At 35.8% G+C, this 18,122-nt stretch overlaps 1 protein-coding gene across 2 annotated transcripts in view; it reads right to left on the bottom strand.

Moving 5' to 3' along the window:
- Positions 1-18,122, bottom strand: part of RABGAP1L (RAB GTPase activating protein 1 like) — a 257,373-nt gene that overhangs the window by 229,844 nt on the left and 9,407 nt on the right. Inside the window, exons 2-5 of one of the 2 annotated variants that reach the window (XM_074152248.1) lie at positions 5,694-5,861; positions 3,440-3,632; positions 1,511-1,721; positions 481-655 (exon numbers count right to left, since the gene is read on the bottom strand). In XM_074152248.1, the coding sequence (XP_074008349.1) occupies positions 481-655; positions 1,511-1,721; positions 3,440-3,632; positions 5,694-5,828 (714 nt within the window). In that variant the 5' untranslated portion in view covers positions 5,829-5,861. Of the gene's footprint in view, positions 1-480; positions 656-1,510; positions 1,722-3,439; positions 3,633-5,693; positions 5,862-18,122 lie in introns of those variants that run through there. The other variant, XM_074152246.1, reaches the window with a different exon arrangement.

The raw sequence follows: 18,122 nt of genomic DNA, 5'->3' as shown, positions 1-18,122 counted from the left end.
TAACAACACAACTTACAGCTTGCTCTCTCAGTTGTCAAAAAACAAGGAGATTTCTTTTTCCAACCTCTTATTTTTCCACCCTAGAAAATTCTTTTCTCCCAAACTATCACATACTTCTTCCTAAGTATCTAGGGCAGAGTACTGTAAAATGATTCTTTGTAACTAACAAGGTCCACACTGCAACTTTAGTCTGAAACCTAAGCAAATGTGGCCTGAAAATCAAAATATTTGTTTTAAACTAGGACTTTCTAAATCTTCCCATTACAGTGCACTTTGGCATTTTATTGAAATGCTAAAAGAAAAAGAAAATAATTAAATTATATTAATATTCATGTTTGACTAACTGCACGTTCTGTGAAATTCATTATACGCGTTCACGTATTTTTCAAGGCAATACACACCATTTCCATATCTTGAATAACCTCTTAAAATACCACTTGTATCCTTTTTACAAGTCACCATACAACACTTAATACTTACTGCCTCTTTAATCTCACAGGAGAAAACATGAATCTGGAACTCTTCAGTTCCACAGCTGCTTTCAGTAAATGCAAAACAGTCACTCTCTGAAGTCCCATTTTGTCCACGCACACAAAACAACACCTTATAGATTGGAAAAGAGGCAATCTCCACATTGTTTGATCGATCTATTATTCTGTCACGGGAAGATCAAAGAAAAAGGTCAGTAAAACAAACAGGCCTACCTAAAAGGCTTTTCTGCAATTAGATAAACAAATACCTAAACCGTAATTACTACTAAATTCAAGTACACAAGATGGGCAGCAGGAACAGAAATGTCAGGCTTTCCAAATTGAAGATGTAAATTTTTCTGGTTGTAACATTGGCTTAATTTCTTTTATACTCCATAATATAGACAAGTGCAGTATCTCTATATCATGCAATAACAACGATCCTTATTGCTCTGCAATTGTTCATGAAAAACATGGGAGTACAAATGTAGAAACCACAGCAATTGTGAAAATGCAATTTGCATACAAAGATCAAAGAAAATGCAACATTACAAAGGAATTAAATTCTGTTTAAGAAAACATTATTTATTCTGTTTGGTTTTATTATTTATACAGGACTATATAGCTGAGCAAATGCCTGCTGCCATGTTCAGCTCAATATTAATCACTGATCTAAGGGCTCAGACAAAATTTTAAACTCCTCTCAAACTCAGAACTCAAAGAATATTTCAGAAACTTCAGAGAGAGAACAGGGGTAACATACTTTCCAGTGTATCTCTTATTATCGTATTTGAACAGAGACACACATAGAAAGATACGATTTTGTTGACACTGTATGGCAACTGCCACCACCAACTATGTAATGCATATTTGATTTGAGCATGTATTTTGTTGCCTCAGAGGAATTTCTCAAAAATAACTGTCTTCAGCAAGGACTTTAGGCACAAATCCAGCAATTCTACTTCTCTGTGTGAGCAACAAAGTCAAAATCCACCTTTTACGTGTCTGTGCAAGAAACAAAAGAAACATTTGTGTGTTACCTTACAGAGCCTTCTGGAATGTTTGGAACATAAAGTGTTACAGGTAAAGGGGCCCGACTTGAGGACTTCATGTTTGCCATGGCATGTAGAGCTTCTGGTTCATTTCGAGGGGCAGACACCTTTGTGCTACCTAAATAAGTCAGTTTGTTAAACAATACGCTGTCCTCTTCCAGCGGTTCACTAGGAGAAGATGGCCTTGGTGCAGAGATTTCTGAAAATGAAGAAACCACTTCTTTAACCATTTGTTTTTATTTTTACACATTGTTTCCTGAAAGAGTTCCATAGCAAAATCTCCCGCGTTTTTTAAGAAAGGACCAGCTCCAATAGTAAGAAATCCATTCAGTATCTTAACATTAGTGTTAAGTCTATTCTGATCCATGTTTCCAAGTGCTGCATAAGGTCAAATTGCCTTTTGATTTTTGGCATTGCTAGAACACAATTTTTCCTTAAGCTCTATTCCCCAGATGTTTTTTAATTTGCTTATACCTCCTTCTAACTCCTACTCATTATTTTGCATAACGATGCCTCTTTAATTCTCTTCTTTCGCATGTCTTGTGTAGAATTAAATGTGTGTGGTTCGCGCTTCTGGATAGCTACATTAACTGCATGAAACCATCATGGAGATGGAGAAAGGAAAAGGGATATCTGTTTGCTCCTCCACTCAGCAGAAAAGAAGCATTCTTTTTCCACTATCACACTACTATGGACAGGGGCAACCCTGAGGGAGCTTTTGGGGGTTTTTTTTGGTCTTGTTTTCTGGTGGGTTTTCTTAAGGCATTTTGACATTTGAGAAACAAGAGAAGAGGTGGAAGAAAAATTGGTAAGTATGGAATCAGAATAATCTAGGTTGCAAAAGACCTGTAGAGGTCATCTAGCTTTAACTCCTCCTCAAAGAAAGATCAGGTTAGATTAGGGGTAGTTTCAAACTGGATCGGGTTACTCCAGCTGAGTGTGGTATCTCTGAAGATGGACACTCCAAACCTCTCTAAGCCATCTGCCCTCTGTTATTTCTATTTCTTATTACTATAGCTAATATTTCCGTAATACCAGGATTACAGTAAAGGTTAGAAATTGGATTACTTCTATTGGAGAGCGGAAAAAAAAAAGTACTTACAAGTATTTTTTGTTCATTCATGCTAAGGGTTGTGTTCTGTTTGAAGCACATCAGCCTAAAAATCTTGTCAAACAGGAAGCCAATAGACTGGTTGTATTTTAGAACAGACTGTTCTAAAGTACAGCATACATGTAATTAAGAGAAGGGTGTTTCCATAATGCATAAGCCGTATATCTTATTCCACCACAAACTTTTTTTTTTTTACTTCCCAAACAGATGCTATGGAAATTACCTGATACAATGCCACAGAAATGCTCTGCATACTACTGAGGGAAAAAGAATTCAAGGCCCACAGAGATGGCCACAGCCTTGCATTCCTAATATTTAGGGGGGAGTCAGGGTACTACAATCATTCCTAGCAAATATCAAAACTAAAGCTGTCCTTACTGATAACTGGTCACAAAACCAGGGCTGATAAGTTTACCAGTTTGCTCAGGGTATATTTCATTTGTAGGTAGTACTGTCAATGATCACCACTCTGAAATTTCTCATAGTCCATCACCAGTACCTCCACCTCGTCTGTAGTCTATTTAGCAAGTTACCTGATACCAACTCTTAATTCATCTAGGGATGAAAACAAAATGAAAATTATCTTGACCAGAACAGAATAGCACAGAATATCAATCTGAAATAATAATCTAGTTCTGTCTAAAATCCTCAACAAATCAGAACAGGAGAGGAGGCTCCAGTGTATTCTTCAGTGCAATTTTGGAATGAAGTTCAAGAAAGCTTTATGTTCATTTTAAGGTTAACTTGAAATTGCATAAAGGAAAAAACTGCCATATATGATTGAGGGGGAAGCACTTTAGCAATACCTGTAGTAGAAGGGTCTAAAACAAGGTGCAAAGACGGCTGATATGTTTGACCTGCTGACCTATCTCCAGCTGCCTGGCTGCAGGCATCACTGGAACCTTCTTGAAAAGCAGTGAAATCGTTCTGGTCTTTTTCAGAATCCCGCAGTATCTCTTCCATTGCCTTCTCCAGCTGATCATCTCCACTTGCAAATACCTGTAAGGAGGAGGAAACGACATTTTTTTTAAAGCTACTTGTAGCTTTACTTTCACTATTATTTTTCAAACATACAGTCTTACTAATAACAAAAGTTAAGAAACTTTGCAAAAGAAGACAACACACTAAGCACCTATAAGACTGTATAATATATAAAAGACATCCATTTTACTAAATAGAACTGATCACACCAAGCTTCTGATACCCACTAAGCATTCACGGAACATTGTCTCTTTTCCTTTTTAATATTTAATACTACAAAAGTTAGACATTTTTGTATTAACAACCAATAACCAGTAAGAAAAATGTGTATTTTTATAAATTACCAACTTGAAGTACAAACAAAAAAAGCCTAACATTTAGTTTAATGTCAACTTTTCAGGTGTGCAGTATTAAAAAATAACCTCAACACAAATGAAGAGCCGTGCTTTGTGGGCAGTTTAAATTATCAAAATAGTTACATTTCTTTTTCTAAAGATTACTGAGAACACGAGAAACTCAGCATTGTCCAAGAAATCCAATTTTTTTTAAAGATGTCCCGAATAAAGCATCTTTTCCCTTGTTAATTAGCTCATTTTAACTAGTCACTCATGCCTTTGTGCCTAAACCTTGTATTTCCCCTTCCTCAAGGTCCGCTCACTGATCTATATGTGTCTATGGAAAATGACAGACAGCAGAACTGATTAGTCAGAAGAATGTCAAAGGACATTATAGACATTTATCTATTTCTTACACAATTTTTCATCTGTAGAATCAGTGTTTCACAAGGTGATTAGTTTAATTTTCCAGAAGGAAAGACACAGGGAGGACAAGCCCAAGTAGGACAAGTAACCTGGCCACAGCTGCATTCTTCCTCCAGAGTCACCATAGTATGTCAGCAATTTTCTTGTGTTGTACAGGACACCAATATCTACCTCAAAGCTTAGCAAGAAAGCACACTGGAGCCAAAGATCTCAGAATCAACAAAATTAAATCAAATATAATCCAATGTCTCGTCCCGTTACATATAATACATGTGTTGTCGCTGCTAGTCCAACAACCATCCATCTAAATATTATAGACCTCTCTTAAAATAGCAGGTTTGTATGTTTAGATCCTCCATTCAGAACAAAGATCAGACTTTGTTACAGGTTTCTCTTAAAGAAAATTTTACTTTCTTAGTCATATCCAATCCATTTCAATTGTCCCACACATGGGAGGGGTGCAAGTGTAAGAAAAAGGCAAGAAAATTGTAAGACACATTCCCTAGGGAAAAAAAAAATATAATAAAATACAGCCTTTCACAAGTACTATTTTTTCAGATCAAAAAAACCCCCATGGCCAATAATAGATTTTCATCATGGATTCTACCTTCAGTTCACCTGCCTCTTTCCAGACATAGTTACTAAAGAAGCAGCTAGTGTTTAGTACAGATAGAAATACTCGGTTGTAAATAACTGCAGAACAGTTATGCAAAGACAGACTAAGTACTTATTGTCATTTCACGGGGAACAAATTCCTATTGTTACAAGTGGACCAAAACCAGTAAACAAGCTAGTGCAACCAAAGTGGGGAATTTTGTAATTAACCAATCAACTGTCACCAAAATGTAAAAATATTCTGCTTTTTAGAGGCAGAAAGCTTTTGGGAAGGGTCTTAGTCATGCCTAAAGTAGTACTAAGCAAGAAAACTAAATTAAAAACTTAAAAAAACCCCCGACTCTCTGTGGCCTATTGCTATGCAGCCTAATTACATGCTTGTAAGATAACACTCAGTCTCTGGTCCTTAACTAAAGAATATTTCCCAAGCTTTTATTGGAAGCTCATTTGAAAACCATTTTTTATTAACGTATAAATTCACAAAATAATAATAAATCTGACCCCTGAAGAAATTATTTAAAGAAAAACTGAACTGCATTTTTGGACAGATTTGCTTAATCTGAGCTGTTAATTTCACCGGTAATTACAGTCCAAGAGTTTTCTCAAACCCACAAAATTATTTTTAATTAATTATTCAAAAGAAGTTGAAACCTTTTTATCAATATAAATCTTACTACACATTTAAAATAAAGTAATAATAAACCTTTAGCCGAGGTTTTTCATCTTTTCCACAGGTGTCTTCAGATTGCTGATGAACCAGGACAAATTCTTCATTAATTAATGTGGATACAGTTTCAGAAGTCCTACTGTTTTTGCTAAATGATGTTTTGACTTCCATCTCAGGTCAATAGCCTCCTCCTGCCACAAGAGCCTAACAAAGAAGCAAAAATATTAAATAATTTGTTTTGAAGCTATAAACAATATGTTAATAGGTATAATATGAAGTTATTGTTAAATAATATAATACTTAAAGTTATATTAATATATTATACGATATTCTTCAAACTGATTTCATTGGTGTAAGGAATTTTTTTTCAATAGTAGGAATGATTTTTAGTGGGTATGTTTAAAAATCCTGTAATTTCATAGCAGTGGCTGTTTTCTATGCATCGGTAACACGAGGAAGTTTACCTCAGAGCTTCCACTTCCCCTGTTTTTAATCTTCCAGAGTTTGCTCCCTCTTCCTGAATTCCTTCCCTTTGTTCTCCCTCATACAGCTATATTTCCTACCCAGAGTATCACACAGGTTGTGTGAAGATACAGGTTAACTGAAGACCAATTTTCCAACAACTGCATATCAAAGTGTGTGCTCACCACATGAAAACATATTTAGCAATGGATTATGTTAGAATTGTTTTTATTGCTTTTTGTATCTATTGGTGATGAAGTCAAAGGTGATACTAAACCACAATCACATCCTTCTCAGCAAATTTATCTGAAACCACCTACAACAGAGCTAAAATTAACCACAATACTCTAAAAAAAAAATAAACAACAAGAAAACCCCCAAAACCAAACAACAAACAAACTGTAAATATTATGGAAACTGAGAACAAGTAGTTCTCTCCTGTCTACACCGCAAAAAATAAATCTAGAAACAAAAAAGAAGGGCAAAATAATGGTCAACCTATACTTTACAAGCTCACAGAAAAATACAGAATCAAAACCATTCCTAGCACTTCAGAATGAGGACAGGTACTGCAGGTATCCACCAAATAAAGACAGTATTGCTTATGTTAAATTCAGAATGTCTTCCCTCATTCCTTAGGGAATGAAAAGCTAGAATGAAGAACACTGTATGACTTTTCATATTTTAAATGGATGTAGGTTTTTATATTTTTTGTGTTAAAAAAAGTAAAAACATTTTCAGACAGACTTGACAAATAGCATGCACTTCCAGATACGGTCTATTTCCCTATCAGTTTCTTGAAAAAGACTACTCTGGCTGAGTGCTGGGAGTTAGTGTGCTTAAGACTCATGTATTCGAAATAGTCACGTATAGCACGGGGGAAACAAACTGCTATTGTCACCTTTGCAAGGCTTGAAAGCACCCGAAAAGGGGCTCAACCAAATGCCTGTTGTGACTGGTGGACAAGGACAGGATTAGCTATACACTGCTTTTCACGGTAGTCCCAAGATGCAGAACTGTGCCAGGCTCACTTGTCAGTTACAGCTCCAAAACATCAAGTGATGAAGAAAAAAAAAATATAGGTCTAGGTATCGGGAACCACAAAAACGCACTTAAAAGATGACATGCAAGTTCTCCGCTATTCTTAAGTATTCTTGAGTAACAGGCGTTACTTAATGCGCTAGCCACAAGAGGTAGTTTAGCAACTTCAGACCAAAAAACAAGTGTGAGAACTAGACTACTTTCAATACAAAAAATATTTCGTATCACTTTTGACACTACAGCCAACATGCTTTTGCTTTTTCACAGAAATAGACTTGCATTTCATAGACTTGCCTTGTCATAACCATTTATACATGCAAATCTACAAAAAGATATTCCCTCTCCCTAACCTAGCTGACTTGTAGAGCACAAAAACTTCTTAGAAGATTCACATTATAAAACCATCACTAAACAAAAGCTATAATATTCAGAGAGCGATTACAAATTTGGATTAGCAGTTTAGCATGCTCTGTTGTCTTCCGTATCTCCAGACTAAGCATGAACTCACAAGCATGAATATTTTTCAGACAGATGACGTAAAGTGAGCTCCACCCAAGCCTAAGTAATGGATTGACCACTGAATTAAGCTTTGTTTCAGTGTTTTAAAAAATCTTTGCTTTAAAGATATTTGTGGCAAAAGAAAGACACAGTTTTAATACATAAGATTTTAAGTATGTTATAGACAGTTTATTAAGTCAATGTATTTTTTAAACAAATTGTCACATTGTAAAAATGTTACTGAAGAGCTTGTGTATTACTTGCAACAAACAGCAAGTCTCGCTCAAAAATATTAATTTCAAAGTAAATTCTCAATATAAAAGTGAAGATCCACTACAATAGAACTCTTCGAAGGTAATGAAAGGACATAAAATTTTTTTCCCCAAATACAGCATATCCTGAGTAATCATTAGCTCTGCAGTTACACTACCATTGGAGAAAACAGCAGAGGATGACTGTCAGCCACACCAGGAGCAAAGCTCTGGTCTATCAGCATCCTCTCTCCCTCCCACCCCATACCCACTACTGCTGAACTTCCTGAAGATGACGAAGTCTCACCACTACTTCTAGCACATTTGCAGAAAGGAGACATCACAAGATAAGCTACTTTGGCATTTTTTTTGTGTTTGACTGTATTTAAGTTTATTTTTTGTGCTTACTTACAGGAGAATAACACAGGAACTCCACTATAAGACCATTCTATATTAATTATCAAAACACAAATGCAAACTGTTAACATTAGCATATCACCAGTTCTTTCTGCAGTAAAGTAGAAGTTTTTGATAGCAATATTTTAATAATAAAACCAGGGAAAATGTAACATTTGTAAAGCCAGAGAAAATTATGGTAATGCAAGTAGAGAAGCATACTGATGTACAAAATATTTGTTCTTGCCCTATGTGGATAAAGGCAGCTTAAGAGAATTCCTAATTTCTAAATTTTAATCAGAAAGACAAAGGAAATATTATAAACATTAGATGACTGCAAGCAGTTTCTCATTCAGATCAGATACTTAAAAGCACACCATACACATTCCTGCAATTACATTTGAGTTGCGAGGCCTTTAATGTCCTTAAGAGTGTACTCCATGCTCGTCTTTACAATCAGCTTCAACCACCACATCCAGTGCAGAGACATACCTTTTTCCATATGCAACTACGTTAGCTGAAAAAAATCACCACCCCAGAGCCCCTAATTCCAGCCTTTCATTACAGCCTACTCGAACCTGCCATCAGAATTATTCACGTAAATGCCCTCTACCTCATTTCAGTCAAAACAAAGCCAAATTAGTTTCAGTTTAGTAGTAAAACATGAACACAAACAGGTTAGACACTCAGGAAGCAAATGCCTCAACCAGAAGAATGGAGTTCTACACTCTAGCTCACACAAGCACAGCTACAAGAACAAGTCTACAAACCACTCAGGTCTTCTGCTAAGACAACCTCTCGATGTCCATGCTAGAGAACTTGCCATGTGACAAATTAATAGCAGTACTCTATAGCATTCATGGAAAACGTGTCTATCAAAAATGAAAATCTCAGAGTGAATACTGTTCATTTCCTACCCTATTCTAATCACATGCTATTTAGAAAGCAAAAGTGTATTTTATAATCAGTCTTTGATCAAAAATAGCTTTTAATGCCAGAGACAAACTAAGTCCCAAAAATTATGATCAAGTAATTTTTCAAATTAAACAACTTGAGTGAAGTTCATGTCAGAGTTTAAGAATATAACTGAGTCTCATGAAGATTACTGAGATTTCCACTATCTTAAATAGTAAGCTAGAGGGGAAAAGTTTCTCTTTTTACATTATAAAGGCACATGATCTAATACTTCAACTAAGCACTTCTGACTCCCTGAAAGAACCATGCAGTAAGGTTAATCGGGGAAGGGAAGGAGTAGAACATCTGAAGGGTTTTTTTTATTCTTCAGTAACAAGAAAAGTGACACGTGCATTCTGGACTTTCCAGTCACCTCCAGTCAGTAGACAGTTATGTCATTTCCCTTTTCTTGTTAGCTTTAGCCCTATAAAGGACTTACTCCTTTTTTACTCATTACTGGGTTGTGCACTTGAATTCCCACAAAAGGTACAAATTTGAATTCCTACAAAATTGAATTCCTACAAAAGGTAAGGAACAAACAACAATGTCACCTATTAGACACATACAAAATCTAAGAACAGACATCTACTACTAAATTCATAAATTATAAGTCTCTCTTTTTTTGATGAAAGGCTGAAAGTTAAGAATGTAAGAATTTATTCTTGATTGCATTAGTCAGAACATACAGGCAGCCTACAATCATGTTAAGTTTATTCTCTGAAGTTAGCAGCAGACAATCATGGAGCGGAATACTGTCTCATAATACTGATGAAAGACATTTTGCATTTGCTTTATGAGTTTAAAGTTACCGGGAGGGCAGTAAGCAGCAGAGAGGGGTTGACAGTCAAGGACAGGGAAGTCAGCAAACATAACGCACCTCAGCTACTTTTGCACCAAGTCCAGCAGCTTAGTTTGAGCTGATAGTGCAGTTTAGTTCCAAATAAACAAATGTGGCCAAGGTGTGAATACACACACCTTCTGTTCTGCCAACCCTGCTCCAAAAATTAAAACCTCAGACCAGATGGTAGCTTCCCAAACCATCAGAGCCAAGAGTCAGTACTGCTCTTCCAACAATGCTTCAGAAAGATGACAACAAATTGCGCTCTGAAAGTTCTCTTCACAGTAAGAAATACTGGGAAGTATGTACTACTACCGCAAGGAAGTAATTTCAACAAAAGAAGCATCTTGAATAGTCATGCTCATTCCTATAGAGAAGATAATTTTTTCTCCACACTTTGATGAACAATAGCACACAGAAAAATAAATTCAGAAACCCAGCAACAAATACACAGGAGAAAATTCTCCTAAACTCAGCTAAATAAACACAAGTATGATAAAAGGATTAAAAGTTTTAAAAGTAACAATTTCAGAAAAGTCTTTAGTCAAACAGACTTTAAGACCAAAGGATTTTAGAGATACAAAGTAGACTTAACTACTTTTAAAAGGAGGCAGGGGGAGGGGTGGATCTTGTTCTAAAAAATATCTGAAGTTATAGCAGTACTACAATGACTGAAGAAAAGCTGTTGCTTTTCTCCGAGAGCTTCATTGTGTAGTTCTGGTCAATTCACTTCATCTCTCTGCTGCACCTCAGTTCCCAGTGGCGGATAAAAGCTAGTTAAGTGATACTACTTGGAATATAAGTGTTTTGGCGCCAGAGACCGGAACTTACTACACAGATGTACAGTACTAAGCTATAGGAGGCCCAAACCCAGCAGCTTCCAGAAGGCATTCCAGGTTCACTGCAGCTCCCTTTATAAAGTAGCTTAAGCGGCTGAAGAGCAAGAGAAGCTGAAGAACAGCAATCCTGGAAGACCCAGGTGGATTCAGCACTGTGTCGGAGTAAGGAACACAGGACAGAAAAGCTCCTAATTCCTTCCCTCCCTTACTCTTCCATATGTTTCATATTGAATCTAGACTTGGAAAAACACATCACATACAGAAAGACAAATACCTAGGTAGTGATGTATGTCCACGGGATTGTTGGGCAGAGTTGCTCAAGACAGGGCACTGCTGGCAACACACAGCCACTGTAACAGGAGAAAAAGAACCAAAGGTAGGGCCATTGACTTTCCAGAAGGGAGCTGCTTTGCAGACATGATTAGATTCAAGAACTTCCTCATCAAACTGGTCCCCAAAAGTAAATACCAATTTTTACATGAACCAGTCTTCTGAAGCAGTTACCAGACATTTTTCGGTTTACTTTCAGTTTGCACTCAACTAAGTATTTCAAGAAGTTACTGCGTAAGTTCAGTGTTGGTTCAGGAAAAAAAAAAATAAATTTTTTTCTCCTAATTTTGTTTCAGCATTACAACCAACAAAAAACAAACAAACAAAAAACTGATAAAATATAGAGCTATGAAATAAAAGGGAAAGATAAATGTTGATCTATTTATTTTCAGTAAGCAACAAGAAACATTTTAAAAGGAAGCTTCCTGCTTTCTTGAAAGAAGGCAGTCAAGAGCATGCTAATTCCTACTTTCTTTTATCAAACAAACAAAATTGGGTCCTGTATTAAAGGCAGGCTTTCAAAGCCACACAGTTTGCCTCATGATCTCAAACCTCAAATAAGATACTGGTAAATAAGTTCTACCTATTTCAGTACTAAGGTTCCTCAAGGGCATCCCTAAGAACTTTCTGAAGAGGAAGACCCAATACAGCTATGCAGAGATTCATCTTCTGCTAACAGATGTCTGAAGCACAGATGTACATTGAAAAGCATAGTTTATTCCCTTTTTGTGAACCACACAATACAACGCACGACAGCAAAAAGCGCATTAAGCTAACTGAACCTGAAATCACAGATGCTACGTGACTCACATTTCTAGCTTACTGAAGTGATGTGGTTACATTCTAACTTGCCACTTAGGGAACTGGAAGCTGGACAGACACTGACAGTTACAAACCAACACACGTATAACTGAGTGTCTCGGTCACAGCATCTTACTTTTAAGAAATGTGTCAAAACTATGTGTTAGCTGTCACCCTATGAGTTTTCTAACATTAATGAGCAGCATACAGAGCTCACACCCCTACGTGCTTGCTAACATTAATGAGAGGCATACCTTCCCCAGAAAGCTAACGAATGCTTCAAATACACAGAGCTTTACCTTTTCAATGCCTTCTCACTCACACTAAGCAACTTTATAAAATTCCTTATCATATTTTATGTTGAACTATCTTCCCCAAACTCCTTTTCTTCTCTATTGATTAAGTGAACTCATAGACGTAAGAAAATCCTAGATTTCAAATAATTATTTTAAATCTCACCAAGAACAGCAGCACTGTAATTTTATCCTTAATCTCAATTTCTCTTTGTGTAATCTTTATGTAAGAAGCTAAGTCTCTATGTTCACACCAACTACTGGTTTATTATCCATAAATTGTTTCCCAATGTCTTATCTCTGCCAGTGAAAAACTACGTAAAGCACATAGAGGAAAACCAACCAAACAAGCAAGCATTTACTTGACTTACTGATACCGTTTACCAAGATTAAATCAAGCTAATAGAGAGAGATGACTGCTGTGTCACAATATTTTAAGATAAGTATACATATATGTGTATAAAAATTCTCTGATTTCCATGAAAGCAATGTTAAGAGCAAAAAAAAGAAAACCCAAATAAAATAAAAAAAACCAACACACCAAATTCCCCCAACTAAAAAGTAACCACACAGCTTATTTTGGCAACACTCTCTCCTCTGTGAAAGCAAACAACTACTATGTAGGCAACAGTAAATAATTAGTCTGCTCATGGACGGCAAACTGTTTTTAATTGTTGTACTGGGTGCCTAGATACAGAGGTTTTGCAGACTGCTTTCACATGTCAATTTTATAGCTAAGGAATAACAATTTAAGGAAAACAGAATCAAGAGAACTACACAACCAAAAAAACGTCTACCCTGCTTCAAAAACATACTCTATCCACATCTCATCAAAGGAATTGTAATTGGCACTTTTTGAACAGATCGCATTATGAATACTGAGACATTTATTATAAAGGACAGAAATAGCTTTCCTGACTTGAATCTCTAGATTATGCATTAGTACTGAACCACTTAAACTTTATAAAGATGCATAGTTTGGAGTCTCTTGGGGAAAAATACTGGTTTTATTCATCTTAAAGCTAAGATCATCAGGGTGAACAACCCTTCTAGAGAAATGGTAGGTATGTGGTTGGTACTTAAGAGTAACATGACTCAGGCAAGGAAGCAGCTGGCATTTACAGCCAGAGAAGCACCATCTCTCCTCTTCAGCAGAGATCATCAATCACCGCAAGTCGCAAAGGAAGATGTGAAACAAATTTTAAAAAACAAAACAAAAACAAAAACACACAAACCCACTGATCTGAATACCTAAAATTTACGTATTGGGGGGAAGAAGTATTATGAACACTAGATGAAATATCAGTCCGGATAAGTGAAAGAATATCAGGTAAACTGCTAGCTACAAAGGTAACCTGACATCAGGGTGGGTACTTCCTTTTTTGTTTTTATTTGTGCAGTTTGAGCAAATAAGAGTCATGGAAGACAAGCTAGACCCTAGACAAAACAGAGTTAAAAATAAAGTTCGGGAGACTCTTTTTAAAATTAAACAAGCAATTATTCAGGCCTAAGATTTGTCCACACACAGAAGTCAGTGGCATAACTAGCATACATGCCTCCTACTTACACAAATTAATTTATGCTGCTTACAAGTATAACCAGTGCTAGCTAATCCAATTAGTGCTTAATGAATTTAAGGAAATACATTTGATTTTCTGCCAATTAAAAGGAAAAAATAAATAAATAAATAATCATCTTTCTCCTCCCTTCCAAAAAGTACAACTTAGAAGTGTAAGTAAGATGGCTTCTGCTACCCTAGAGGTGTTAGTGGTCTTCATGTATACCTTACAAAAAAAAAAAAAAAAATCATATGTATATGTCAAGTTCTGGCAAACAGGTTTACTCAGTAGCCTACCGGAATGTCAAACAACTAACTTAAGCACAGTAGCTGATTCTGCCTCAAGGATAAAGCAAACAATTCAAATAAAGCAACCCTGGTACACCTTCACACTGTTTCCCTGTCATCAACTAAGTGCTAACACTTCAGCTTGTTAAGCCAGTAATAAATTTTTAACTTTGGAAAATATGAAGTAACAACTTCATATTTTCATAGCTGGAGTTTGACAAACTTGGAATTCTTTTTTTTTTTTTTTCATTGCTATGTGATGCTTGAAAGCAGCATTCAAATTAAAACTAAGCACCAGCTGATTTACTGAACTGTACTCGCTCAAAAATGTAATGACCTATATGCCAGAGGAAAGTACTAGCGCAAGACAATCATTGTTTTAAAGACTTTATTCCATGATTAATTCCTTAATAGTAAAAAAAATAGTGTTGCTCTGATTGAGCGAATGGAACAACCTCTCTCCATTAAATATACCGGATATTTCAACCAGGTATTTTCTCTACAAGCTATTATTTCCAATAAGAATTACATGATGTCAAGCAAAAGAGACCATACGGAACAGCAGTATGATACAATGCAGCAGTGATTCTGGGTGCCAATCTTTCTCCTTGCCAAACAAGTGCCTTATAAAGTATCACTTCCGACATCAGTGAGACACACAAGAAACCTTGATTCATCGCCTGGCACCAACCACCTTCAGAGTTGGTAAAATCCTTGTTCCTCAAAGCCAGAATTTTTTAAGTTACAACAATCGTTATCTGGAGATTTGCAACATGCATTTTGGGAATATTAGGCATTGCAGATTTAACTTGAAATCACAAAGTTTTGTTTTTAATTGGTCTTAAACACAGAAGCTACCTCTATAGTACCAACCACAGGCAATGAGATTTATACTTCTCATCATACTTCTCAAAAACCATTCAACTGCAGTCAGTCCAGCACTGCACTTTGGGATGGACTAGCCGATGTCTCACGCTCTCTTCTAAACTCATTTTCTTTAGTTATTTTTCTTAATTTTACATCTTTCATTCTAGTAGTTGTGGAAGGCAATCATGAGTTGCAAACGAATAACCACACCAGCCCTTTTTTTGCATTATTCAGTTAGATTTTCCAAAATCATAAGGACTATGAGTTTTGATTTGACAGCCATCTAGACCTCTACTGCTTTTGTATCAAAACTATACAGTTTCTACACTGCACCTAAGACTTTATAAGGAAAAAAACCCAACACATTTCCTTTATAACATGAAACAAAACCAAGCTTCTTGTTAAAAATAAGTACTTCCACACGTCATGCACTTAAAATCGTTTAGGATCCAAGCTAGGATCTTAAATTGTCACCTGAAAATTTAAATACTTAGATATAACATGAAAAAATGGAGAGAGAAACTACAGCTATTTCAAAGACCAAAATTAACTGAAAGTGAAACCTGAAAGTTAAGGTAACTGCTTGAAATTGAGAAATACAGGAAGGTATACCTGGCAATTAAAAGCCACGCTAAATGACTCTGCTTGTAACTACAGTCTTTCTTAGTCCTATGCGTGATGCAGTGCAGTGGTACAACTAGCATTCTAATTTTTATTTGACCAGTAAATTCTTAACACCCTCTGCATGCCAGAACTAATCTGCTGGCATTCCACATTCCTCGAGCAAGTTTTCATAACCATATTCTGCAATGCAGCTCTATTGCTGATTTCAAAGGCCTTGATGGGTTTTAGAAAATGGAGAATAGAAATTGATGAAGGAGAATAAAATTGTTTCCTTAATAGAAAAATGATCTTCCATTGCTAAGAACAGGTCAGTATGTAATTGGATATACCTGGTACTAATACACCACTCTTTTTTCCTGATGTGATTAGGTGGTATAAAAAAAGGCTTTCCTTCACTTTCTGCTTTTTCAATTTAAGGTCTGAAGAATCAAAACAATTTGCTCATGTCATTGATCACGAGGAGAAAACCAAGGTTTGGCCTCAACACGCAGATCACTGTTAAAGTTTTCCAAAGTACCTAAACTCTTCTAGGACCTGGTATGAAACATGCCTATGAAAGTTTCTGAAAGACACTTACCAAGGAATTGAAACAGAACTTTTTTTTTTAATGACAGTGCGTTTTTTTGAGATTTATCTGTGTAATCAACTTCTCTAATCTCCAAATCCATTCTGTAATTCAAGGAAGAACTACTGCTTGGAAAGGTAGTATAAAAAAAAAAAATAATCAACTAACTCCTATAGAAAAGTCTGCTAATTCAGTTAATAAACTATTAAGAATATTTTATAATTCCAACAAAAAAATTACTTGACCTAAAGAAAGAATGCTTCAAAGCTGTGTGATCAAGTACCTGAAAAATCACACAAAGAAAGATGTTTCTGTTGCATTACCTGAAGTTACCTTCAAATTCTAACCCAAGAATGGTATGTGCATGGTTATGTGTATATCTACATTCACACTGGCAGATGGTATATGACCTTGATTTTCAGAAGATGGTACGTGCAATGTTCCCTTCCAAAACATTTTTCATACTAAGCCCTGGAAACCTTAAGAATTTCTTAAGCACAATATTTCCTCCACAGACTGCCTGAAAAGACAAATAGGAAAGAGAAAGAACATGTGTGCTCTTTTTCCAAGACACAATTTCTATTCTTTTTACCCCAGACTTCCATAACGATCGGAATTTATTTTGCCTCCTGAAGGATTAAAGAAAAAACTACCTTTAAAAAAAAAAACAATAAAACAACCCATGTAATCAAAAGGCAGGTATGATCTTTTGATGATTCTATTTTACATTCTTGTTTAAACATTCCTTGTAACAGCTAACAAGTACATCTCAAGGTATTAAAGTCTCATAAAAAGCCACCTTTAACCAATGACTACAAGGAAGAATGGTTTTCAATAGACAAATTAATCTGGGGCTGCCAAAGTAAGTTTATGGTTTGTTTCTGCAGCTTTTTTCCAGTAATCAAATCTGGTAAGTAGAATTGCTTTAAAGGATAAATTCTATCTTAAAAACATGACAAAAAGGCTTTTTAGATACTTCTCATGGTGAAACTATCACTGTGCTCAAAGAAAAAGAGCTCGGAAAAATTTATTTCCTTTTATAAATAAACTTAGCCTCAGCCATATCACCATTATCTAGCTCTTATGCACCTTGTTTATTAAATGGAATGACTCTCATTCATTATATTTGGTGTAAGCCTCAGGGTAATCTACACTAGCCTATAAAAATCACAGAATAAGCTCTTGCTGGGGAAAAGGTATTTAAAATAATACAATATAGTTCCTCATATCATCACAGAGTGTAACTGGAAGAATCTTGCAAAAAGCTATGACAGAACTCTCATCAATTTTCTTGATGCAATCATCTTGTCTAACATTACCCAACAACCACGAATAAAACCAGTATGTCTGTTGAGATAGGCTATCCAGAGTAGCTTCAGTGGTACATCACATTTCTATTTTGATAAATTCACCTGCTTGCATAAAACAAGAAATCCTGAGAAGCCAAAAAGCTGCAGAGCAATGGCAGGTAACTTTTTTATTTTTTCAAATCACAGTCTCTCTCTCACTCAAAGTTTAAGATAGCTTCCCAAATATAAACACGCTCTACTATTGGTTTCAACACAATTGATACATGGTTGTCACTAAATGCAGACATGAAAGCTTACTATCAATTTTTACATACTAAATACTTCCACAGAACATTTTTACTTCTGGAAACAAAGGGAGGAAGTTATAGGCAACTAATTTAAAACATAAAATTCACAGAGATGTGAAAAAGTATGAACAGTCATGTTTTATTAAGTAGTTATTTAGGCATACCCTTTCCACAACAGTATTTTCAGCACAGTACCTTGGTCTCCATTAAGGCACAGTGTTAATTTATAAAGTCCCTAAACACAGCACAAGCTAGTAAAATGA

This window comes from Numenius arquata, chromosome 8 (genome assembly GCF_964106895.1).
Source record: "Numenius arquata chromosome 8, bNumArq3.hap1.1, whole genome shotgun sequence".
Taxonomy (NCBI): Eukaryota; Metazoa; Chordata; class Aves; order Charadriiformes; family Scolopacidae; genus Numenius; species Numenius arquata.
This window is presented reverse-complemented; position numbering and strand designations above follow the sequence as displayed.